This window comes from Poecilia reticulata, chromosome 18 (genome assembly GCF_904066995.2).
Source record: "Poecilia reticulata chromosome 18, P_reticulata-male-v2, whole genome shotgun sequence".
NCBI classification, from domain to species: Eukaryota; Metazoa; Chordata; class Actinopteri; order Cyprinodontiformes; family Poeciliidae; genus Poecilia; species Poecilia reticulata.
In genome coordinates, this window is record NC_088847.1 from 8,663,942 (window position 1) to 8,690,718 (window position 26,777).

General features: G+C 39.4%; 1 protein-coding gene across 1 annotated transcript in view; it reads left to right on the forward strand.

Annotated features, from left to right (window-relative positions):
- Positions 1-26,777, forward strand: part of tnfsf10l (TNF superfamily member 10, like) — a 74,085-nt gene that overhangs the window by 13,612 nt on the left and 33,696 nt on the right. The window contains exon 2 of the mRNA XM_008435340.3: positions 18,362-18,511. Within this exon, the coding sequence (XP_008433562.1) occupies positions 18,362-18,511 (150 nt within the window). The remainder of the gene's footprint in view (positions 1-18,361; positions 18,512-26,777) is intronic.

A 26,777-nucleotide genomic window follows, 5' to 3' on the forward strand; every position in this document is an offset into this window, starting at 1 on the left:
ATTTAATGCTTCATAAGTGGTCTCAAGTTGTACTATTAAGTGAATAAATCAGAAAGTAGGTTTACCTATCAATTTCAGTTTTTAGTTTCAAGCATCTGCCAAGCTGAGGTGAGTGAACCACCATCAGTGCTGATAGCATTTTGGTAAGATTTGGCAATTTCATACTTTTGTCATTGTTGAAACATTGGTGAATGTGTCCAAAGAATTTAATGTTCTGGTGATGAAACATTTTAGCTTCAATAACATCCCGTGCCAGCTACACTAAAGCTAACATAGACAAAATGCTAGCTCTGAATTTACGCTGTAAACAAATATTTACTCTACTTCAGGGACAGTATGGTTGTATTGGAAATATTTATAAATGTATGTACATTTCTGTTTCCCACCTTTTGAATGTATACTTGTAAACAACAGTGGAAACTTAGCATAAGACTAGCTAATGACAAGCAACAGCTAATAAAAACTAGACTGGATTTTATGTCATTATAGGGTGTTACTGGGTTAGCATGACCCCAGCCTGAAAATGGAGATTTGTCCTGGTACAAGAAAGACGTCTTGTTAGAGTCAGCCAGAACATGTCCACAGGCATTTTCTCTTTCTAATTCTATGTTTTTTTTACTCTGAACTCAGTAATAAGAGCTGCCTGTCAGATCGCATAAATGTAACAATTAAATGACCATTGAATGCTTTTCACTCTAATCTCTCCCAAATCTCTTCTCCAGTTCTTGTCCATGATGGTTTTCTCACTAAACCTTACTGTTGGCCTCGTCCCTTCTTGCTAATAAAAAACATTTTGGTTTTGACTTTTTATTTTAAAAAAATATGTTTATAACCCCTTACAAGCTTTTAGTGGTAAAAAAAAAAAAAAAGTGACAAAATCTCTGGTCATTGTTGTCCCATTCTCTCAGAGTCTCTGGACTGAAGGAAATTTTTGGCCGTATGTCTCTTGAAATAACTCCACATTTTTAGGAGCTTCTAAGGTGTTTGGACATGCAGGAACATAAGTCATCCAAAAATCAACCTTTGAGCACACGTTTGGCTCCGTGTGCAGCTGCCGAATGGAATATCGTAATAACAGCTTCGGGGCGAAAAGGGTAGTAAGTCAAAACTTCCCTTCAAGTCTTGGATTTAAAGTCATGTTGTCATTTTTTTGTTAACTGTCTTCGCCTGTAAAATACAGCCGACGAGCGGGTACAAACTCCACATGGCAGCATTGTAGCACCGACACGGTGGTGTATCACAAAAAGAACTGATTGCGTTTTCCACGAATTGCCATTTTCGGTGTTTAATTTTTGGGTTAATTTGAATTTTGTTTTTCATATCCAAATAAACGGAGTAATTCCTTTCAGACATTTGGCAGAGAGGCAGACGAGACACATACTGTACTGGTTATGAGAAAAGCACAGAAGTCTTGTTTCCAGAAATGGATGCGTAGGCCTCAGCCTTTTGTAACATAGATAAAAATCTAGAATTATTATGAAAGCATGCTTCCAATATCAGACCGGAGCTTTAAAAATATTACAAGCAGGGAGCGAAAACAAGAAACCTCCAGACGTTTAACCGTTGCTTACATATTTCGGCTTCTACTTTGAGAGTTACATTGATTTTCCTCTAGGGGAGCTCATAATCAAACGGATCATTTCGTATTATTCATTTCTGAAATGTGTTGTGAAACTTCCAAGATAAAGGCTAAAAAAAAAATCTAAAATACAGCTATAATTTGTGAGTAAAGAGTATTGAAAAATCGCCTTCATAAAGAGAGTTTTTTAAAGTAGAGTGTCATAAAATGATCAGTTTATATCTTCCCTGTGATAAGTCTTTTTATTCGTTGTGTCATAATTGGCTGGCCCCAAAGGCTGAGGGTGGATCAGTTTAGTAGCCGTTATGCTAGTTTAGTTCAAGATCAGAGTGGACATCTACTGTCTAAAAACAGCACAAGTTTTAAGTGTTACTCAGGTTTATGTGAGCATTACACTAAAAAAAGACAACAGGTGATTCAACTTTAAAAATTACACTAATTTGTTATAAGTAATCAAATTCAGTTTATCCCAATAAATATATTGAGTTTATTAAGTTCTTATGTTAAACAAATGTACATAAAGAAAGTTTGGCAGACTTAATTCGATTATGTCTGACAAATTTACACAATTTTTTGAAGTTGAGCTTGTGGTCTCTTTTTTTCTGTGTAGGGTTGGAAGCAACACCAAATGTCAGTTTAATTAGTATGCAAAAGAGTTTCTGGTTGGAATAATTGGTTACGATGATTATCTATTTTTGTCCATTTGTCTTTTTTTTTGCACACAAAGTTGCTTCTAAAAGTTTGAAAAAATCTCTGGTATCTAAGTAACATTCCAATGCAAACTGCATAACAGATAAAAGTTGTTTTTGAGATGGGAGTCGTTTCAAAATCGTTAAAAAAAATCAAATTCGGTCTCATGGAGTGGCCGTTAGCTTTAGCCGTTCGTTTAATCTGATTTTAAACAAAGACAGAGAGGAAGCTACGTACGCAATGCAAGACATTTACTCTTAATAAACTTGCTTTTCTGTTTTTGATCTTTCACAAGACAGAAACATCCAGGAAATGTTTCCAACTCGGCTCTCAGCACTAATCATCTCATTTAGAGAAAGATCTATAAACTTTAATAGCTTCCCTTTCAAGCCTGGATTCTCGGAACAATCAAGGAAAACATAATAATGACAACAAATCCCTCTTGAGTCTCTAACAGGTTCCCTTGGCCCCTAAAAGTTGGCAAATGTGCAAGTTGGCAGCGTCAGTAGTGCTCAACACCTCGTGAAATATTTGAGATGTTTCTGAGCAATTTCTGCAGGGTAACAGTAACCGGTCGAGTCGCATGGCAAAGTTACAGCAAGTCAACAAAGAACAGCTGTGGAGAGGAGGCCTTGATGGCTGTCTCACTGACGTGGCTTTGAATCTAAATTAAAAAAATAGATCTAGTTTCTATCAAACCCTCCTGGAATAACACAAGCCATGACCGAAATGAAACACATTTAGCTTTCATTTGAGGATAAATCTACTTTTCTTCTCTGATCTGTCGAGAAGAGTCATTGAGAGAATAAGCCATCACTGAGAAATATTACACACTAAACACATGCAGTGTGACTTTATTTGCAGATATTGTTTTGAATCAGGATAAAGTGTTGGGATTTGAAAGTGGTAGACTAATGAAGTTGTGGTTTCTTTCATCAGAGAATCAAGGCAACACTTCAGGTGTGTTTGGATGAGGTAATAACATCATAACATGATGTAAAGCAAAAAGAAAAAAAAGTAATATAATACTGCCCCTTAAAAAGAAAGCACACTCTTTATCTTCACTATAGAAGGAATTTAAGAATCAAAAATATGCATCAACTCAATCCCTCAACAAAGTTTAAAGTTTTAAGAGACAAGACAATCATTGATAGGAGAGCAATTCAGGTGGCATTTTGGATAAATGTGATTAGAATAGCAGAGCTTAAAAATATACGCACGCCCAAACAACTAACCAGAAGGTCACACAAGACGCACCGTGCTCTCTGAAGACACTAATTCAGGAAAAAGTCCTCCCCGATCAATGATTTCCTACAGCACATCAACCACCCGTGGATGTAGGCGCTACAACTGGAATACCAGGATGTGACACCAAAGGTCAGCACGGTCTGAGCCAAGACTTTGTTGAAAATGACCAGGACATTGGTTGGGGAGTCATGTACATTTGACCTGCTTTAGAAAAATACAGCTTGTTATGCTATGCTAGCGATTCTCTTAGTGACTCTGAACCAAAAACACTAACAGGACAAAGGAGACTTTCTCTTTTACAAGTCTATTTTTGCTTTGCATTGTGAAATGTTTGCCATACCACCAAGTTTATTTTTCGCAATACTCTACCCTCAACCTCATTTCAGGCAAAAATGAAAAAATACAGCTATTGCTATAGGCCTGATATGCTACGCTAGCGATTCTGAACCAGGAACTCCAATAGGACAAAAGAAAGTCTATTTTTGCTTTGCACTGTGAAACGTTCTCCATACCACCAAGTTTATTTTTCGCAATACTCTACCCTCACCTCGTTTCAGGCGTAAACTCATGTCTGAAAGCTTTTCAAGGAGAAAGTTGTTAAGGTATGCTATCGGGTTTAATCTCCACATCTGTAATCCAAGCACTTGTAAACACAACACAGACCTTCTGCAGAGGTTTCAGTAGGAATGTGAAAAGTAAAATCCCCAGAGTCCACTGAGTGTTTGTTGTGGCTGACGCTGACATCTCTCTCTCTCTCAGGCTGACAGGCAGGCAGACGTTTCTCATACAAACTCTGTTTGTCGTCCCAGTTTTGCCCGAGTACCTTCTCCTTTCTTTCAAACAATAGCTGCAACACGACTCTAAAAGTAAGGGGCTTCAGCCTCCGCGAAGTGGCTGCGATTTTTGTCTTGAAACAAACTAGTCAGCTGCAATTCATGTCCGTGTAGAGGTCTGTCTTGAGTCATGCTTTGTCATCACCTCCATACATAACCACATTTACTGTAAATGACAAACATGCCCACCCACAGGCCTCTTAATCAGCCCGCGGGACACACATCATCTTAGTGGCGTTTCACCACATCCACTGTGTGTCCTTGAGTTAGCATCTGCTTTCAACTAGGCTTTAAAAGTTTCTCCTGCCCCCCTTTTTTTTCCCATCCACTTCACTTAATCGAACAGGATTCATAATGGAAAAATATTTTCTTGAGTTTGTCCTGATCTGCTGAGGCAAAAAATGTTCTGGTTAATCTTAATTTGGTTAAATACACACCCTGAAGATAAACGATCTCCAGCTGTGTCCGTTCAGATCGGATGCCACGTCGGAGCCGCTGCACGCATTTTCAATTGCGGGTCGTCTGGTGAGAGAGTGAGCTTTAATAATTGCTGTGATTTTTGCATTCTGCTACATGTAGCAGTGAGGTTAACAGAGGGGGACAGCTGGCATTTGGGATATCACAATGTTAAGGGTCTCTCATTTAAGTCTGAACCCCTTGGGGCAATGCAAAGGCACAGGGGAAGAGCGCATGACCCTTACCGGTACGTTCTTGAATTCACACAGTTTTTGACTCAGCTTTGAACCCCAGAACTCTGGGAAAACCTGTGTGATCAGGTACAGATAAAGAACCACAGGGAAAGCGGACTGTAGATAGAATGTGAAGAGATGCCGTCTTGTCCTTTTGGACCCAACATTTGGGTATCGTCTTATGGTTCATGTATCATATTATCCACACTAAATGCATGACCTTTAGTGAACTTTTCTGGGGATCCAGTTTTAGCGTGTTGCAATAAACCGGATACACTTGAGTAAGTTTTATACTTGTATCTGATATTGTGGATTGGATGTTGTTCACATGTCCTATCAGAGAAGTTGTAAATGGTGTGTTTACAAACTCTTCCTAATCTTAAAATAAATGATAAGTTGCATCTTTTGCTATCTTGTGGGGTACCCCAAGGCTCAATCCTGGGACCCCTCCCTGGTTAATCTCTACATTGTTCCCACTGGCTCAGGTTATAACAGGAAATACGATTAGCTACCATAGCTACGCAGATGATGCACAGCTCTACGTTACGCTGTGACTGGCAGGCTGAAACCATCCATCAAGCACTGAACAAATCAGTGTGTGGATGTGTGATACCTTTCTCCAGCCGAACAGAAACAAATCCAAAGTTATTATCTTTGGACCTAAAGAAGAACCTTGTAGCACACAGTTGCCTTTGATCAACATACTTGATGTGTATTTGCTTCATGATTTTAATGATGACTTTGCACAAAATGTAATGTTCACTGCTTCACAATTGGATTGTGATGATTTTGATGCTCATCACAATGATGTAAAGCACTTTGAGCCACCTTGTTACTGAAATAGACTTGACTTGACTTGAACGATAAATCTCGACAGCTTACTTTCTCTTTCTCGCCCTGATTCACTGGAAACCACAGTGTGAGAACACAGGTGACAGAGGCACACTGGAAAGACCTGATTTTTTCTCACTGATCCTTCGTTTTGTCATTTTCCTTTTCCACCATTGCCTAAGTGATATCAGGAGCCAGAAACACAACTCCCGAAAGAAAAGCTAACCTTCGTTGTAGCCGAGTTAGATAAAACAAAACCTCGCCATAAACTCAAAGGGAGCCACAGTGTCTGTATCTTTATCTCCACAAATCTTAGCAGCTCCTTTTTTCCCCCAAACAGTGACATTCTTAATTGTTTGAAGCAAGAAGGAAGTTAAAACAGAAATAAAGAAACAGCAGGCAGGTTCCACCCTGCTTTTGTATGTCTTTAAACTCTCTAAACTGGAAGAAATCCAAAGGGGCAAAATTCACAAAGAAAGGTCATCGTTCCCACATGCACGAGCAGGGAGTGGTTTTCTGCTGTCTCGCTGCGGGGTTGTGTACACTCTCACGAATATTAGCTCATGCAAACCCCCGCCTGCAACGTCGACACAAACACACACACAAAAAAAAACCTGATTGCATGACTTGGCGTTGCGCTTGGCAGGTGAAACAATCGGCTGTTAGCGCTCCACGGGTCTCAGAAGCACATGCTTGTTAGTTGACATTCTGCATTCCTAGTGACAAAAGGAAACCTGCAGCAAACTCACAAAGGAGGAACCCAACTCAGCTAAATTCAAGCCCGCCTTCAGGCTTTGAGTTGTTGTTGACCAGAAGAAGAAGAATATTTTTTAAATGGAAATGCTACGGTCATAACAATAATAGTCGGAACATTTTTTAGCAAAAGCTTCAAGTCCTTCAAAACGGTCCAGGCCACTAAAAAAAAAAAAAAAAATACAGCAGTAAAACACAGTGTGATGTACGGAGGTAGGAATGTCTTCTCACACTCCGCTCTGCTCTGCCCATAAGGCCATTATGTGACATCCATCTGTGTCTAATTTCACGTAATGGTCCTTTGAATTCACATGCTTAATCTTACACAGACATATTATTGCACTGTAATTATGTGGAAAGAAAGAAAAAAACATCCCCATTACTAAATTACTCCAAAAAGTTGCAATCAAAGCAACTTTTTAATGTGTACCCATTCAACAGTGCATGCCCTCATTTAAGTCTGAAAGCAGAAATCGACCTTATGAAGGCGTTTGGTTCGGTAAGAGTGAAATCAAAGCTGAAAGGAAGAACTAAGAAAACTGCAATCCTGTTGTAGGCAATTGCAGGATTAAAATGAAATAATTTTCTTGAATGCATCATCAGCACTATTACACTTCAAAAAACACTAAATCTTACAAAGTATTTCTAATCTAGTTTCGAGTGCAAATGTATTCATTTGAAATAATATAAAACTAATTTAAAGGTAACTTTTCAACAAACTATAGGAGCTTGTTTTAAGCCAATAATTCTTCTATACTGATGAAAAAAGTGTCCTGTTAATTATTCGCAAGTCAGCAAAGTTTTTGCACTTCTGCGTCTCATTGAATGAGTCATGATTTTGACCTTTGACCAGTTTCACTTTCAGTTCGTCTTATCGGGGAATAGTTTTGAGAAAGGAAGACCTTTACCTAAACAGAGTCCAGAGATTGGCATTTTTTTGAGGTCGTTGTTTCCGTCGTCCGGGGAATTTCGCAAAGACCAAACACCGAAGACAATCGAAAACAAATACGTGAGTCATGGAGTCGTAGAGGCAGAAGTGCTCACATTTGGGAGCGAGGGATCAGTTTTGGGGCTTTTTGACAAACACCTTCAGGACAGGGCTGGGGCTTTCTTGTGTTTCCAGACTTGAGAATGAATTTAATATGAAATTGAAAGCTACAAGTCTGCAACAATAAGCACTGTGCAACATTTTTGTTTCAATTCCCGATTAACTGTCTTGTACTTTCTTACTTAAGGACAGCGGAAGCACAGCCAGCACTGATGTGGTTGCGTGATCCCAGAGTTTTATAGACCCCTTCACTGTTATCAGTGAAACTCTCATAAAGCCCATCCCCATAGGAGCTGATATGTACTGTATGTACTGTTGTTTTGGCAAAGTGCAGGAGGAAGAGGGGATCCGTTGTTGCACATTAAACAAAGCCAACGCTCGTTTCGATTGCTCCACTGCATGACTGAGGGCTGAGGAAGCCGACGGTCATTGAACATGCAACAGGGATGAATCACTTGCCTCCAACAAATAAATCAATGTCAGATCCTCACTGACTGTCTGCCAAAAGCACACTGAAGCCCTGCAGGGATGACAAAGTGAGAAAAACATAAACTCATGTGGGCAAACCCGTACACACGCAGCGGTTCAAATTAAACCAACTCACGTTTGCCCGTCAACCAAATTGTGTGATTATTTGAGAGTTGCTTGGGCAATAAATTATGTTTCTTCCTTACAGAAAGAAAATAATAAGCTACTTGTTTGAATCAGTGGTTTGGCCTAATTTAGCTAGTTGTTGCTAACTACAGGTGCACAGACTACAAATGAATTGTGCTTTTTTTTTTTTATTGTCCTACGGTCTTAGCGCGATGTTCAGGAGGAACATGGCAGACGTCATAGTCAGACTGTGGGGAAGCGGGGCGGTATCCTGTCAGACCGTCAGTTCCCGGAACCGCACGCACGCACACACACACACACACACACACACGCACACACACACACAAATCTTGCAAAAGCACACGCGGGGTCAGTGTGACCCAATGACCCAATTTCATAAGACTGTGGGAGGGACAAATGACTACATCACGTCTTTTTCACAGTGATTCATTACTGACAACACAATGCATCCTAATAAAAGCACATTGAGAAACTTTCCATTGATTTGATTTGCAATTAAAACTTTTGTTCCTTCATGCGGCGTTCCAGTTATCCCGGAAGTTGGGAATTTGACAATTTTGCCCCACTAACGGCCTGCTGCAAACCTGAAAATTTTACGCAGAATGAACTCACATGTTTCAGCTTTTTGGGCAGATTCAGCTACCGTAACTCATGTAGTAGAGCTAATGTTATTCAGCTGAAAGACGGGACAAACTTAATGGCCTCTTGTAAAAGCAAAGATGTTTAATAGCACCTAATATAATATTGCATCCTAAGGATCAACTCATCCATTTTTAGTCTGAATTTTGCTGATTTGTCTCTCTGCCTTGCTGAAAAGCCCTCCACTACTTTTAGGATTCATTCAATTTCATACAAACTCTATATCAGGCAAGGGAACAACAACAGAATCTCAGACCAAAATAGTGAAACTGTCAGTTTAAATCCCTAAGAAAGATACATGTAGACTGGAAACAAACGAGTGTGTCTGAGGCTCAGCAGGACGGGTGGAGTCTGAGAGAGAAACTATTGAGTTCAAGGAAAACCTGCCAGTTTGCAGATTATGTTCTCTGAATTAATTATCACCGTAACTGAATCTGTGGGTTACTTTTGAGTCACTGACTCAGAGTTAAAGTTACCTTTTCTTTCCGGACTGAGAAACCACCGGGTTTCTATCATCTCAGGGTTCAGGGGGTTTTCACTAAAGCAGCTCCTGAATCAAATACCCACATTTATCTTTATGAAACAACACAAACAAAGTACTGTACTGGATTGGGAAACTCTGTGCTGCCATTGATTAAAGATCCTACAACTTGTCAAATCTTCCTGGACTTGATGTAGGTAGCTTGTTTTACATACATTGTTTTTTAAATGTATCGTCACCTTCTTAAATTCTTAAATACCATTATTCTGGGAAGGTGGTGATATTTAACTACCAACTTCACTTTACTCATTCACTTTATTTACAAAATAGCAAACCTAAAAGCGTTCTGCGTCAATGCTACGGCCTGCAGACGAGGCACCTTTCAAGCTGACAGTCAGTTTCAGTTGTACCTCACGCATGTCTTAATTTTCTTGCCAAGTACTTTTCTGCTTGAGACACCAAGTTACTTAACACATCTTGTTTGGGCGATACTTTTGCACATTTGTTCGCTCCCCGCATCCCTGTTTGCTCGGTGTGATTTACGGGATGAGGTCTCGGCTGTTGTTTCGCCCTTTTGCTCCCCGCCTTACTCGTTTCATTGCGGAGAATGGAGAGCATTGTCACTAACGGCAAACTCTCTCCTTCCCCGATCTTCCCGTTTCTCCTCCAAAAGACACCCGCTGTGGTTCCAGAACTCTGCCTCGCTGGATTTGAGTTACGTGGCTGCTTCTCCTCTTCCTAATCCTCTCAAATGAGACTCCTTCACTGCCAAGGAACTCCACGCACACAGACATAGAAACACAAAATGAGGGCCGGCTTTTCCAAGTGGCCCTCTGAGATATTCTTTTCAAGGTTCGGTGTCCTGCAAAAGCCAAGCGCGCACACACACGCACACACACGCACACACACCGATACACTGGTGGACATACACACCGAGAACAGGCCACACACATAATACATACGTACATGCCCGCGCGCAGAGGGGGGAACAGTGCAGCATTGTTTGCTCCTTCCTGAGAGTCGGCATCAGGATTTCTCTCCGGAGCCCGGTCTGTCAAACCAGAACGGACAGATATGAGGCACCGCATGTTTTCTGGCAAAGAACAGAGAAATGAAGTGCGTTCAGGTAGATCGCTTAAAAGTCCGCGTATGAGTGTTTCTTGCGGGGGACGATTATTCCCCAAAGCACAACATCGTGGGCTTTATCTCCAGCGCAAGGAGATGCATAAATGATTTCACATGAGGTTCTGACATCACGACGCATTCTTTCCCCCAATGTTTTCGTTGTTCTTGGCTTTTAGGGGATGTCTGAATGCAATACTTGTTGGATGTAAATGCTGGACAGAAATATTCTAGTTTATTTTATAAACGGTGCCTCAGAGCAACTTTAGCTACTTTGGTATTTTCAGCACAGCTCAGGACATAAGGTCCAATGTAAAACAGTCTGGGTTTGTTTGGAGAAATAATGCCGTTCAGTGACATTAGTAGATATTAATTCTCTAGATCTTAAAGAAATGCATCAACAGGAAACTGTAGAAACTGACCAGCTGCCAGCTGACACACAGCCAGGTTAAAATCAGGCAGAAATCATCAGAGCAGAGATGACTAATGACCTGTAAACGTCTCAAGATTAAGTTCATTTGACTGAAACTCAGTTTCAATAAGGGTTTAATAAAAGTAAATATAATCTGCTTTCACTTTGCATTTATATATTCAGGACATTGAATCGGGATGAATTTTACAAAGTCAGAAACCAGGTGAGTTATGCTAACATATAAAGGCTCATATCTTTGTCGTCAACTAAGTGTTTCTTCTGTTTTTTACAATGTTTATATTTACAACTGTAAGTTTTTACATGTTGAGGAATCATTGATTTTACTCTGTTAAGATTATTCAGAAATTAATCTGGTTATTTGTCTATTTGTTGCATAATCTGGGTACATTGTTTATCTGCATTCTGATATTTATTACCCTTAATATTTTATGGCCATCTATCGTCAATCAATGAATCCCATCCAAAATTAGATGAGACAAAGATGTTGAAAGTCACATTAGTGAACCCAGCTGTTCAACCTCATCAACACATGAGAATTTCAGTTTTTTCCTTTTCAATTTTTGGTAAAAAAAAACATACTTTGTTAAATACATAATACCATGTTTAGTTATTTACTTCTCATGTGTAAAGGTGTAGTTACTGGAAATTAATAGAGTGCGTAACAAAACATCCAGCTCACCCAACGAGACGCTGCACAATATTGTCTTCTTGTATCGACTGAGACAGACGATAAAAGAGTTTCAAGTCAAGCTGATCATCATCGAGTCACAATCTTCATTCCGATATCAGTGTGCGGTATCACATCCAGCTGGGATTTGTGGTTTTGACCAGCGTTACTATTTTAAAATTTGAATGACTAGACCACATAATGCTTCACACACTGACAAACAGAGCCAGAAGGAAGATTTAAAGCAGATGCGATTCGTAACGACGTTGGCGGCTAGTCTTGGTACTTTACATTCGTTTATGCAGTTACACAGTGTTCTCACACTGAAATTCTGCTTTTATGCTTTTCCTCAAAGTAAAAAGTTTAAGCAAAGTGCATTTAAACTCCTTAACTTCAGTTTTGACCAGTAGAAGTAACTTTGAATGTGGAGAAGCTACAAATCGGATGCTAACCTTAGCAAGCTAAGGCATACGACTAGTGCTAGCAAAACATTCTTTTCTCAGCGATTACTTTTGTGTCATTTCTTCTTGTTTTATTTTAATGTTAGCAAAATAAAAATAAAGATTCCTGTGAGAACTTTCCATTACATTTTTCAGTTTTTCCTGTGTTCGTCCATCACTGCGGTTTGGCTTCACTAGAAAACAGGAAAGGCCAAATTTCAAAGAACAATTAGTTCTGCAGAAAGGATCTTCACCACCAACCTTCTCTCCGTCAAGGACGTCTGCAGGTCTAGGGTCAGGAAAAGGTCAGCCAGCATTTCTGCAGACCTCACACGCAAACTGTTTAGAAGTTTAGGTCGACCTTATGGAGCGGTGTGTGCGAAAAGCGGAGACGGCTTTTTCCAATCTCTCTGATGAACGCAGTGACACCTTACGGCCCGAGTGCTCAGCTGTTCCACTGTGAAACTAAAAAAACCTGAAAGGTTTGGCTGGATCTAATTTGGCGTGACACTTCGGGGCGTTGTGGTCAGCGCTAATTCCCGTGAATAATTATATTTACTGACACTCTTACTCAATCCTCCTTTTTCTTTTTCTTTTTTTTGACATCTGACCAGAGAAGCATCTCATTTTGTTTAATTGCACAATAGAATTACGTCATTTTTCATGTCTGTGGGGGTTTCATGTTTCCTGTTTTTTTTTTTTTTTTTTTTTTTTTGGCTTTGAAAGCTTTGACTTATGGCTCAGAACTCAAGGGAAGTCCAAATCATGTGGATCATCACACTATTAAAACACACTGCTGTGTGGACAAGAACACTGGGAATATTCAGTGTAAAAAAAAAAAAAATTAAACAAGATTAATGTGTTTTGAAAAAATATATATACATAATAGAACTCCAAAGTACATTGTGGTTTGCTTGTAAAATTTCAGACTTTTCATGGAGTTCAAGAACAATTAATCAAAATCCAATAGAAGTGATTTCCAAAAAGACACAAAGACAAAGCGAGGTCTTAAAACAATTTTCTGCCCAGGCTGGACTTTAGTCGTCACGTCGATTTGTTCCAATTGCTGTTCTTGCTCCCTCAACGATACTGGATTTTGCAACTTCAGGAATTGGCGGGGAGGAGTTGAGATTGGCAGATGCACTGCTGTCAGAGAAGCACTCTGCAGAGAGGGAAGTTTTGACTCAAACCTCCGAAGACTCCCAAGATGGACGCTGTCAGGGCAACAAAGGCTCAGTCCCCCCGCTCTCTGGAGGCCTGCATGTCAACACCGGCTTACAAAATAGCTCACATTTTCCTCTCTGTTTCCCAACAGTTTTACTCAATCGAAGGCAAAATGAGTGAACAATATATTTGCTCAGGTCACTAAGGTTAAGATGAAACTTATGTTTCTTAGCCGACCTGTGAAACGCTGGACATCCATGGGCCTTTCTGTGGCTCTTTCAGCTCAGACTGAAATACCTTCATCACTTTTTAGTCCATATTTGGTGCCTTTAGTTTAGCTTAAAAAAAGAGACTGAAATGTAGGCTTGGTCATCTTTTACTTATTGACAAAAAAAATGATCTCATCCCTATCTTTGAATAAATTGTTAATGCATTAAACATCATTAGCCTTTTTTTTTTTTTTTGCTTTATTTTTTAAGTATCAAACTAGTTAATGAAATGTGTAAAATTCAATTTGTCAGAATAACAATAGAGTTTGGGTGTTGAAATTATTTTGTGTGGCCCAGTACAAATTGGACCTTATTAACACATGGGGTTGATTCAGATGGACACTTTGTTGAGGGCAAGATTTTCACTAATTTTAACCAAAATGATGCAGGCAAAATGTCCTCAAATGAAATATACAAAACAAAAGTATTTGTCATTTATAAACCATACTTTTCACTTTTGTCTCAGTTACACAAACAGAACCACAGACTTCCGGGTTTGAAATCCCGGTTCAGGACCTTTTTAGGGTTACTCTGTTTAGCAGTGAAGAAAGTTTGAGACCATAAAAAATGGCAATTAAAAAACATATAACCATTTGTACATTTAACACATAAATTACACAGAATCAATCCTGTTCTTATATTCATATTAGCATTAGCATGCAATGGTACTAGCTTAATTTAAAGCCATTCTAATGTACTGGATGTAACCCTGACCACTGGACATTACGTAGCACGGTTCTGTTACTTTCAGCATATTTTTAAAACGTTGGATTTCAACAACAAAGTGCAGACACACGACTGCTACTAACAAGTTTTCTACAGCATTTGTTACAACTTCAGTCTGGTCTGAATTGCTAGCTAGCTACATCTAGCTAGCTACATCTAGCCACCACAACATTTTCACTTAAGGCTGTTGTTTCTTTATATATTTGTAATGTTGACATGCTATTTCAGGTCTGTATTGTAGTTTGATAAAGAGCCAATTGTACGCTTTACAGCTTTTGAAGGATGCCAACTAACAACTTTCTTCTTCCGTCATTGTTGTAGGACTGAAAAGCTGTAATGCCACCAAACAATTGAAAATGTTTTTAGTTTGAAAAGGTGTACTGCTACTCTGCCAGCCAAACAAGGAACAAACGGTAACTCCCCCCCACCAACTTGTTAAAAGATAATAAAAGTTTAGATAAGATTGGGCCTAATGCCTCCTTTTTTTGGAGAGTAATGGGGCTGCATTTCAGTTTAAGATCTAAACACTGGGCCGCTCAGTCTGCTGCTTTAAGCCAGCTTCACATTAACCGTTTCGTCACTTTTGAGTCTGGACTCCTCAGAAGGGTCTGAAAGTTGAATGAGGTGATGTAAGCCTGTGTTATTTGGCCTGTGTTATACTGGCAGGAAAAAGCCTACACAGCAGCACAACAGGAAAGTTTGATGATGCTTCATCCAAAGAAAACCGGGGCTGCTGGGAGCCAAATTCAGAAGAGGAAAATACGTTTTACTGACATTTCTCTAGATTAGCGAAGACATTTTCTCATATTTTTGACAGACTATATTTAGGTGTATCGTGCAAAAATAAATCCCAAGAATAGAAGTGTAGCGTCTGTCCATGTTTTCTGCTTTAGCCTGTGACCTCGTATGTACTCGCTAATGGAGCCAGAAGTTTATTGTAATCTTGTTTTTAGCTGAGGGCAGTGATAGTAATGGCCTTTATCTCCACGCCGACTTTGGCTAGACTGTTTCCCATAATAGATCAAACACTCCCTATCCACACTGTCAAGGCCTAATGGACACTCTTACCTGCATGACCACACATACATCCACGGTCTTTGAGGAGAAACAGCTTGTCGTTTTCCTTGCATCAAAAGAGATTCCTCATTAACGATAAAGCTTTCAACCATATCCACCAAAACGGGGAGTGCGTTTTGGCAGAGTCACCAGAAACAAACTATGCGTGTTTTACACTCCTTTTCCTTGTGCAGAGCACAGCTCAGATCTTCTCATGCACGCGGGAACCTCCCCAGCACTCGAGCCGGTGGTAGCTGTCATCGCACCCCTCACAATAGACAGAGTGTCTCGGCCCAGACTCCGCTGTCAGCAGTTTTTCTTGGGAAGTGTCCTGATTATACACAGATGATCCGTGATGACCTACTGTGCTCTCTTTGTGTCAGTGCAGTAGGGAACATATGGAGAAGTGAGCAAGAGGAAAGCTGGGTCTGAAGGAAGGATTGAGATCAGTCTTACTCCGTGCCCCAAAGTCCGCAGCTCTATATTTCTTAGTTTTTTTATGCTGTTGGTTTCCACAGGTCACAGGACCCTTTTTCAGACGTTCGAATGCACAGCTATTTAAACAGCATCCATAAAATTCAGTCTTCAGTCTTCATACTCCCACCTCTGTGTTTGGTATGTTTAGAGTAATCCTGAGCAAGCCCTTGTGAAAACACGACGGAGTTCAAGAGACTCTCATCCGACAGAGGAATGTGCTTCAATATTCATTTAGGTCTCTTTTAATGTTCCTCACCAAAATGTGAGGAACATTTTGTTTATCACATCAGCTAACTGACATTTTTCTTCTTTACGTAACCAAAAAAATTACATTTTAATTGTAGTTTAATGATGAATCTTGTGTCGAGCACACAACAGTGATAAAAGCGATCTCAACGCTCTTTATTTTGCAGCATAATGATGTATAAGTAGGCATATCTGGGATCATTTTCAGGACATTTATTCATGTGAAAGACTTAAACGTTGGTGTAAACACTCGACTGAACCGGGGCAGCTAAAAGCGAGGCTCGCTCTGCTGTATCTATAAATTTCCACTGTTTGTCTCAGAGAATTAATGGTCTCGAGTGTGGACTCACTGCTTGCCACAGTTTAGAAAAATACTCCAAGCCCCAATACTCCCTTAAATAACTATAAGTCCAGAAAAGATTTAAGCTCTCTTCACCATAAATGTTGTTTTTCTTGAACATGCTGTGCGAGAAGGCAAACCATCTCACGTCTTTGCTTCTTCTAGGAAAAGTTTAAAGACTTAGAATGACACCCATTTCCTACCGTAACACATTGTTGTTCCAATTTAGTAAAGGTGACTCAACGTAGGACCTGCAAGCTGACATCTGTATCCAATTAAACCCAATGACCTGTCCTTAAATAGATGCACAAATGTTAAGGTCATGAGTCATCTTTAAAAGAGTGGATGCAACATGTTGAGAATCTTTCTTCCCGTGAACTCTTTACGCGACTCGATTCATTCGGCCTCATATATACATACACTCTCGTAAAGTCGCACTATCATCTTCTACAGGAGCAAGTTGATCATGAACAATTATTGGAAGAATAACAGGAAAAAACTGCTGTAAAAGGGAGAGAAATGTCAAAGAAAGGTGACGAGAGAGTCACAAAAAAAACAACAAGGAAAAACATTTCATTAGAGAAGAGAGGTCAAGTGGAAAGAAATTAATAAAACTAAATCAGGGGGTTGAAGGAGTGCAGCAGCGTAATCTCGTTCTCGTCATCAGTGCTTGTTACAGAGTCATTAGCCGGACTTTTAGACCGTGAAAACCTCCCTGAAGGATACACACACGCATGCACATCAAGTTGCTCCAGAAGCAAAGACCGTCACCCATTTCGGTTCTCATAGATTTTCCTCCTAACCATAAACTTACGTTCCTACATAACCGATGACAGAAATCCATGCTTTTCCAGTATTTCTGTTCTTGTTTTCTGCCACTTTTTCTGGGTATAAAATGTTACCGTGGATCATCTTGTAAAGCAGTCAAGTTCTGTTATCTGATGGTTCCACTGTAATGAAACAACCTGATGCCAAATTTAGCTATATTTGAATTTGGGTCATTTCGCTGCTTTTTGTTGCCCTTGGACTAACTTTATTCCAAAATCAAGACCTCTTGGACTTGTCAAATAAAATATGGATTATCCCCAACTAAATGTAGATTTGGTAAATCATAAATTTGTGAACTTCTGCACTTTATTATTGCCTGTAAGACTTCTTAAAAGAGCAGTTTTAGTGCTTAGATCCAGTTTCAGAGCCGAAAGTATAAATCTACCCAAATTTAAGGCTTTCTAGAAACAAAATGTTTTGTAAAAAGGCCTTTTTTTATGTTTCACTAAGTCTAATACATCAAGAAGTGGTTTGGCAAATCAAATTATTAAAAGAGACATTAGTCATTTAGAAAATGGAGCAAGGACAAGAAGTCTGGAAAATAAGGCTTTTATCTAAACTCATCAATTAAAGTAATGAAATCTGAGAATCTAATAATCCTGCATTCAGTCATGCTTACAAGATTGTTTTAGTAGTTTAAGATGATTGCGGTATCTCGTCAAGTTTTCTTGACGGGTTTTTGCTTTGTGTTTTGCTTCCTATCTGCTCAAGAATGAGGGCTCAGGAAACGTCAAAGTTAGAGTGAAAAATGTGAAACACATGTGAAAGGAAATTGACAGCGAAGCGAGGCTACTCCCTGACCGTCCACAGCGAGTGACGATACACCGGGGGATCAGGGGCTTTTAACTCGGTGACGTCCGCAGCTGTCCCAGGAGGCCAGTCGAAAGCAAGACAACTGTTTGAAATCAGATGAGATGCTGGAAGTGATTCAGCAGAAATTAAAACGAATGTGAAAAGTATGTGGGCACGAGAATACTTTAGGGATTTTACGCTGAATAGCCTCGAGTATAAGAGCAGGGGAGGAGCTGCACGTGGTTCCTAGCTGGTTTTAATTTAAATTTAAAAGATTATTTTGTTGCTTTTTGGCTAAAAGGCAGGAAAGACTGGCATTAATCCTTTGTTTTTCTAAACTTTGGTTCATATGTACCCATGCTGATTATTTTTTCCCATCCTTGTTTGCCATACAGGTTCGTAGCCAAGGAGTGACAGAGGAACTAAAGTGCCTGAGTTTACTGAATGCTCTGGACAAGGACCAGGACATCCCGGATCAGCTGGCCCAGCTCTTTGGGGAACCATGCATCAAGTTGGCAGAAGGCATCAAGGCCTACATCTCAAAGGTAGGGAACCACCGGGGCCTTTGTTCGACTATTTCAGCAAATTTATCAAGGCTCAGATTCATAGGAAGGATTTTAAGACGGTTATCAGTCCAGTGGATGCCCGTCCTTCATTTGTGTATCAGTACCTGTGTTTCCATTGACTCTTAAAACTACAAAAAAAATCAATTTGCTAAATGGAAAAATGCCAATTTTGTAAGAACTCACATTTTTTGATAAACGTTTTTGTGCTCGGATGAGGTGGGATTTTTTCAGTCGTATCGAAATCTGTGTTTTTTCGCAATATGCCAGTTTGTATACAGGACCAAAGTGCTCATTTACAGGCATTTGCATTCTTGGACCGCACGCAGCTAGCTCCAACAGAAGTCTGCTGGCATTGCACAGTTCATCACAAGTTGAATTTGTCATTAAAAACTGTTGAATTGATATCTCTCTTGTGAAACTGTCAACTACAATTTCCTCAAAATTGTAGCCGCTCCCAAGTATAAGTAGCTTGTCGCTCCAACGCCTCAATAGGACGCCAATGTCTTGTCTGGTAGCTAATGGTTGCTAGCGCCTTGACTAAAATGTGAATATAATCTCATGTAACTGTTTACATCTGTCACCGCCATGATTTTTAATGACTTATCATGTGAAAAAGGTTTTTCATGTGTGATTTTAATCACATTTCTTATCTAATGGAAACACAGCTATTCCAAAATTGTGATTTTTTTTTGACATCAAAATAAAAATAAAAAGTTAAAAAGTTTTGCACAAATTTGTAATGGAGATGCAGCTAGTGTGCAAAATGCACTGAAACACTTTATGAAATACAAATAAAAGCAGAATGCAAAGGTTTAATCCTGAACAAAAGCATGCAATTGATGATTGATAACAAGCTGAAATGCACTATTAAAGTTCTGCTCTGTAAAATTTGATGATTTTGAGGCAGGAATAACTGCAGCACATCCAAAAGTCGCTGTCAGCGAAGTGACTATCCACATTTTCACAAATCTGCAACCTATTACTCCCCACTTCCTCACACACACACGATTTGTGATAAATGGGGCTAGTTGAAAATCTGTGGAAGCGCCGCTGAACCTTACAGAAACGTCCAACTGCGTCGGCTTTAAAGAGCCAGAAACATTCGCAAATGTTTTTCTTTCAAGTTGCTTCACATCAGAATTAAAAAAAACAACATATTTTACTAAGAGTCTTTATTTTATGTCTACTCTACCTTCTTATTAATTCTATCATTTAAAAGACATTAAAAAATCTTCTGTTTACAAGTTTCCACAGAGTTACAGTCTCTCCCCTAAAAAGCCCAGTTTGACCACAGAGTTGTCGTTTTATGACCCAACCCATCGGCATTTTAATATAAAGTCGTTATCGGTGTGCGTTCGTTCGGCCGTCTCTGCAGAGCGCCCAGATTGGGACCAGATGACTTTGGCTTTTGGGTTGCAGCTTGAGCGCCTTTTGCTCGGTTCCAGCGAGCGCAGACAACATCTGCAGGGACCAATGCAGACCTCAGGGCAGGAGCGACTGTGCACATTTGTCACTGTAATGGAGCAATGGTCAGCTGTGACGGAGTATCAGTCATTTAAAATAAATACATATTCACACGACACAGGGGGTGGACACATGCAAACCCAGGTGGACGGTTTTGGACAGCCAAACATGTCTCTAGCAAATTTACATAAGTCATAACGAATGAAATACAAGTGTTTGAGTGACGGTTCACTGGAGACGTGTTTCGTAAAATATCGTTTCTCATCCGTGGTGATGGAAACTTCAACCGGTTGATTCTCAGTGTCAACTCGAACAGTTTGTTGATATTGAAAACTGCAGATCTGCCGCTTTTTGATAAAAAACCCCATCATTCAGTGTCGCTCTTCGGGGCCTGTTGTTGTTAAAGTAATGGAAGACAGATATCGTCGGGATGAGTAATGGCTGGCGTTTGGAATCTGGAAGAGACCCGTACTCGGTATTAGCCACAGGAGGGCTCATTGTCTTAGCGTTTGTGCTCAACGGCTGCCATGTTTGTAACATATGGAGTCTTAAAACGACTCCCACATCCTTTCAACATGTGCAGCGAGTGGTAGCACGAAGCAAATGGACTCAAATCCCTTGAACTTTATTACATTCTGTCATGTCATAACAACAACGTCAGTGCGTTATGTTGGGATTTTGTGAGAAGAAACACACAAAATGAAGACAATGAGAAAATGAAGCAACGTTTTTTAGCAACGGTTTCTAAAAACGACAAACAATCCAATGTTGCTGCACATTCTCAATGGGATTTAGGTCTGGACTTTGACTAGACTGTTCTAACAGTCCCATAGGAGTTCAGTGTTTATGTTTAACCTTCTAACTGTGAGTATTTATCGTACCGTTTGTCACTTATCAGGATAAATTTCTTATCATGATAAGAATTTTGGGGTTTTATTGTCACAATAAATTCCAATTAAAGAGGGTTTTTTTTAAATTTAATACTTTAAATACTGATTGTTAGTTTCAGTATTTTCTCCACTGTTTGTTAAATTTGACAACATGATCAAATCCAGTTAATGTGTTCAGTATAATCACACTTTCTTATGTCACTGGTGTTTTAAAGAAGCATGTTATAAATGGGGATGTTTTTTAAAAGCAGTATTTGTATTTATATGTTTGTGGAGCTGTAATTGTGTCATTGCTCTGAGAGTATTTGCAACACAGAGTGGATTTGCCCAAAGCTTCCATCAATACGCCCAAACTTGTCCTGACTTTTTGTTTTATTTCTGTCTCTTTATTTTTTAACCAATGGAAGATTTATCTAAGTGAGCTTACAGGCAGGTGTAAAACTTACCCCTCTGTGTGTGTGCGTGGGTGGGTGCATGCGTGCCAGGTGTTTGCAATGAACCTGTCTGACTCTTATTCTGTCAAACTGATGTTTGCCAGTAAGTGTGGAAACTTCTGTAGAAGCCGCAGGTGAATTAGTTAGCTATTTCCTTCTTACGAGAAGTCAAACCTGGCTCGTCCTGAACTCTTGTTAATTATTACTATCACTGTCTTGTGCAACTCCAGCTCCAATGCAATATTCTAATAACATTTTCTGGTAAGATACCAGACTTTTTTTTAAGTGGCGGGAAAAAAATTAATCTGATCAAAGAATAATGTAAATATAAAAAGTCTCAGGACCCTAGTTACATTAAGTGAACAAACCCTCAAATCACTTTTGTTTAATCACCATTTAATCATCTACATATTGACGTGCCAGTATTTTCCCTTTACCCTGTATAACTCCTTCTGATGGATCAGATTATGACCTCTAGAGGTGATTTTCTATTTTGGTCAAATTTAGTTGTGAACTTTAACTAGATCATTCCAATTGGAGGAAAATGTAATGTTTCCATTTGAAGTTTTTTATGTTGAGTCGATTTAAATTCATGTCTTCAGGTAAGGATGCAAATAAGCAAACATCTTGATTTTTTTGTTTTTTAACGTTGGTCAGATTTACTGCAGTTAATGGCAAATGTGAAGTAAATGCTAAGATAAACCAAAAGTGATTGAAGCGATTTATTATGGTCTCTTTTTATTACGCCATCAAACCCGGCAGTTCAATCAGGGTGTGTGCGTTTTCCAGATTTACTCTCAGCACTGATGTTTTCCCAACTTAGATAATTAAAGACCGGGATTAAGTTGACATTTCTTTTTAAATGCGCCTCATTGTTTGAAACATTGTGCAACAGGTTCATTTGAATAAATTTCACGTTTCTGTTTGAAAAAACAGAAACATGAAATTAGACAAGTAAAAAAGAAAGCAGGAAAGTTTTTCTTAAAGTGCCAGTGTCCGTTTTTTTCCCCCTTCTTGTTTTATTTAAGGAGAATTTTAATTGGTTACGTAGTCCAAAAGAAATACAGGTGTGTTAGCTAAGTTGCTCAGTAGCATTAGTACACTGGTGGATTTATCAGATCACATGTCGTCCTCTCAGGTTTCAGAAGTCGTTAGTAGTTTGGCTCGACTTGATGAGGTCAAACCTACATTAAGGCCAGAGCTGCGCAATATAATAAATCTCAATTGTCATCAGCACATCGACGTGTGCAGGATCTCAAGCGTGAAGGACTTGTTGGGTGTAATACGTTGGAGGTCAGGTGCCATGCTTTTACGCTCTTTCCGCAAATAATTTATTAGGCCTTTTGGACTAATAAACGGACTTTGACTGTTCTTGGCGCCCAAAGCTCATGAAGAAGCTGAAGTTCTCGGGGAGTTGCAGTCTGATGATTGAACAGAAAGAGAAAAAAGAGAAAATATATTTAATATTGTGAAGACTAGAAAACAGAATTCATTGCCATTGTTTTTGTTTTTTATTTTATATTTGGGAAAAAAGGGAAATGTGGCGCCAATGGGAAAATGCAGTAGAAATGACCCGACAAGTTACTGTTTTCTAAATGAGCTGTAGCTGACAATCAACAGCTCCTGCGCATTTTGTCGACATACTACGATCACAGCGCCATGTAGTGGCTTGGCACGACAACTCCAGCGGATACATAGTCTCGTCTGAACATGAAGCTTTTCCCCAAATCGACATCTGAAAACACCGGCCGTTTCCAGACAGTTCTGTTGTGTAAACGCAGTGAAGGCGGTTTCCGTCTGTGCTTTCCTAAAAAGGGAAGCAGTTCAAGTCTGGTCAAGTTTGTCTTCCATCTGCTTGTAGAAAAAGATACAGATGTAACAGTTCAGGGAAAAAAAGCTCTAGTAAAGATACAAATTTACCTGTGTGTAAGTGTGGTGAAATCCCTTTAAAAATCTTTAAAGTGTTGATTAAAAACTAAACATCTTTTATTTTGATTCCAGTCACATTTGCAGTAAATAACCAGACAGAGATATCAGACAGCTAAAAAAAAAAACCTACTTGCCTGAAAGAGTTTCAGTATTTCCCTTCTCTTTGCTCAGAATAAAGAAATAATAAAACGTATTCTCCTTATCTTTCTAGTCATAAGATTGCAGAACATACCAGAGTTATTTACATCCAGCACAGCTGTATGACTGAATCCAGGCTTAATTTGATATTTGACAAGGTAGTTTATCCTTCATTTCTTCGATCACAAACAGGAAAGCGGCTCCCTTGAGTGTGACACTGACCTCTGACCTGCTTTAAATTGGTTCATATGGGGGTAGAAAAACTTACAGTAAGTAGCCCCGGTTAAACAAAGCCACCAAACATAATATGCACTAAATTAGTTCAGCCTCAGGCAGCCTCTCCATCTGCTCTGGCCGCGTTCGTCTGTATAGGCACCTGGTTCTGCTTGGCTGTGACTTGTGAGATTTGCTCAGACAAGCGGGGACTTTACAGTATTTGTTTTGGATGCAACCAGGAATTTATTACTTGATTCTGGTCCAAAAAAAAGAAGAAAAAAAAGAAAGAAAAGGAGTCGTCTTCCTTATAAAAACACATTCCTGTTGATTGCTTATGCAGGTACGATGGCGGCTTGGCCTCCAAGATGCAGATCATCACCTGAACGATGAATTCAGAGTAAACCAATCCAAACACACACCAGTTGACACAAGTCATTGTGATCTTGCAGTCCGTAAGCGTGCAAACAGATAGCCATTGAATCACATTTAGGACATTTCTGCTGCTGAAACAGAATGAAAATGCTTGTGACTAAAGTAAGCTGCTTTAAGAGTCTCGCACACACACACGCGCACACACACACGCACTCTTAAGCCCGCTGAGTCAGTCCAACATTTTCAGTCATCTTGTAGTAGACATCGCCAGGAGGACTTTTCCCACTTTGTCTCAGTGTCGGGACACTTGGAGCCATTTAGCTTTGTCTACCTCATTTCCTATTGCCTCCATAGAAGAACACATACACATATGCACACGCGCACACACACAAAAGAAGAACTGTATTTTACTTTAAGCCAGTAGTGGAATTCAAAGGTTTCGGTGACTTTAGCGTACAGTTTTTCTTAAAGTTGCTGTCACAGTTTCTCTTCTGGCCAGTCACGTACCCAATAATAACATTTTAACAAAGCTTTTTATTTTTCAGTTATGACTTCAACATGTTAATTAGTTTTGATCTCTTAAATACATAGATTAATTTTTAATTAATCTAATTCTTTCAGAGTGAAAGTACTGCTTACTTTGTCAATAGTTAGAATAAAAAGCCATTAATTGTGATTATTAATTCCAAACCCTGTGAAGTTCCTAATTTGAGTTGGACGATCTGCACTTTGGAATTAGCTGTCTAACACATATATAATTTTTTAATGGTAATTTCCTCCACCTTGGATCTCTTGACAGTTCGTCAGTTGTGGGTTATTAGTGTGTTCTGGGTCTGATTGTCCTCCCACAGGTACCAATTACCTCCATTTGCAGAGTGCCAACGGCTATGAAGTGGAACAGTTGGCTCTTCTAAAAAATGTACTTAATGATCACCGTAAGCAAGCCAAAGACTTTACAAACTCAGAGCCTAAGTTTTTTGGAGTAACTAGATATTTACTTCTTTCCTTTAAAACTCTACATGAAAATGGACATGTGTGTGTTTTTTGCCAATCTGTCCCCTTGCTAGTTCTTTGTTTTACCCATCAGCCCTTCGCCGCCTCCTTCCTCTGGGCTCCACTTGTACGATACAATCGGAGCGCGCTGCTCCACGCCCCTCTGCTCCTCAGTGGACAGAAACGGGAATGTCTAGCACTCCTCCTGCAGGAAAGTCAAAAACTTGCTGGTGAAAAACATCCAAACACATTAACGTCCAATTACTCTCTTATAAACTTTCACATGATTAGATGTTGATTCATGAAGTGGGCTTTCCTGTTGGGTCTCCTTTTTGGCGTTTTGGGTTTTATTTCCTGTCACTTGTGGAGGAAAACCATACTGTGGAGTTTACCTTTTTCTAAAACAACATTGCGGTTGCGTTTTTAGTGCGTAAAGTCAGGTCAGCTTTTGGAGATTTCCGTGTCTTGAGTTTTGTTAATATTACGTCACCCGATGAAGCCGAGATGGTGGTTAGAGCGAAGCTGGCAGACCGAGCAGGCGCCGTCTCTTTCTTTCCTTATAAAATGCTTCAGTGAAAGGCTTGGAGATGTAGATTTTCAGCCCAGGCAGAAACCTCAGTGGATTATCTGACAATCTTTGAAAGCAGTTACACAGCTTTACACCAGTAAATATCCTACGTAGTAATCGTTAATTCATGACACACATGCTCCTGCATTGTTTATTGTAATGGAGCCGTTCATTCTCAGACTTTGCATGCATTGTGCATTGTACAGCACACAGAGTGGTAAAACCAGCTGACCAAAAGTGCTGGAGCTCAGCTTTTGTTGCTAGGTGACCTAACAATTGAGAGGTTTTTGAAACAGCTCATTTTTCCAGAAACCAAAATAAATTGTTCACCAGAAATCGGCTGTTTTTTTTTGTTGTTTTTTTTTAAAGCGCTTGAGGTGTTTTTGGATGCAGTTGAGACCCAAATGGAAAAGTAAAAACATGCAAAAAGTTTCCATAATAGGTCCAAACAACTAGAAATAGAAAAATAACTTTTTTAAAATGTACATAAAATATAATTTAAAAAGTTCAGCAACAAGGTCCTGGGTTAAAATCCAGATCCTGCTGTCTTTCTGCATGGAGTTAAAAAAAAATATGCATAATTAAAAAAATATTAAAAATCAGATCAAGAACAATGTTTCCAACTTAATTAGCACACTACACACAGATATGATGCATATTATTAAAACAAACATTTTAAATCTGTTTAAACCTCAGTCATTTAGTTTGTTGGTCTAACTGTTGATTTGCGAGTGAACACCTGTTTTTGGGAGAGATGAGCCTAAGACGGGTTTAACTGGACAGGAGAGCAGAGGAAGTGTCTGGTCTAAACTAAATACGACATTCCAGGAAAAGAACCTCACCGACTGTAAGTGTCATGGCCTAGACGTGATTTGCTGCAGCGGGATCTGGTCGTCCCACCATCATAGAATCCCCCATGAAATCTGCTGTGCAGCAGAACGCGCTCGGGTAAAACGAAGTAGAAATGAAATAGAAGTGGCCACAGAAATATGATAATGACTCAAAACGTACCAGTAAATCCATCCAGGATGGGTTGAGGATTTAGAAATAGAACATCCCAAACATCTTGGAGCTGACAAAATGTCTCCATGTATAAGTCACTGGTGTCCTCATCATTTCCAGAGATAAAAAATTGTTTTAGACATAAATATGTTATAGTGGTTTAGGGAAAACTTAATATTAAACTTTGACAGTTCTGTTTTTCACTTGACTGTATGTCTGGATTTAATAATTTCTTCAAC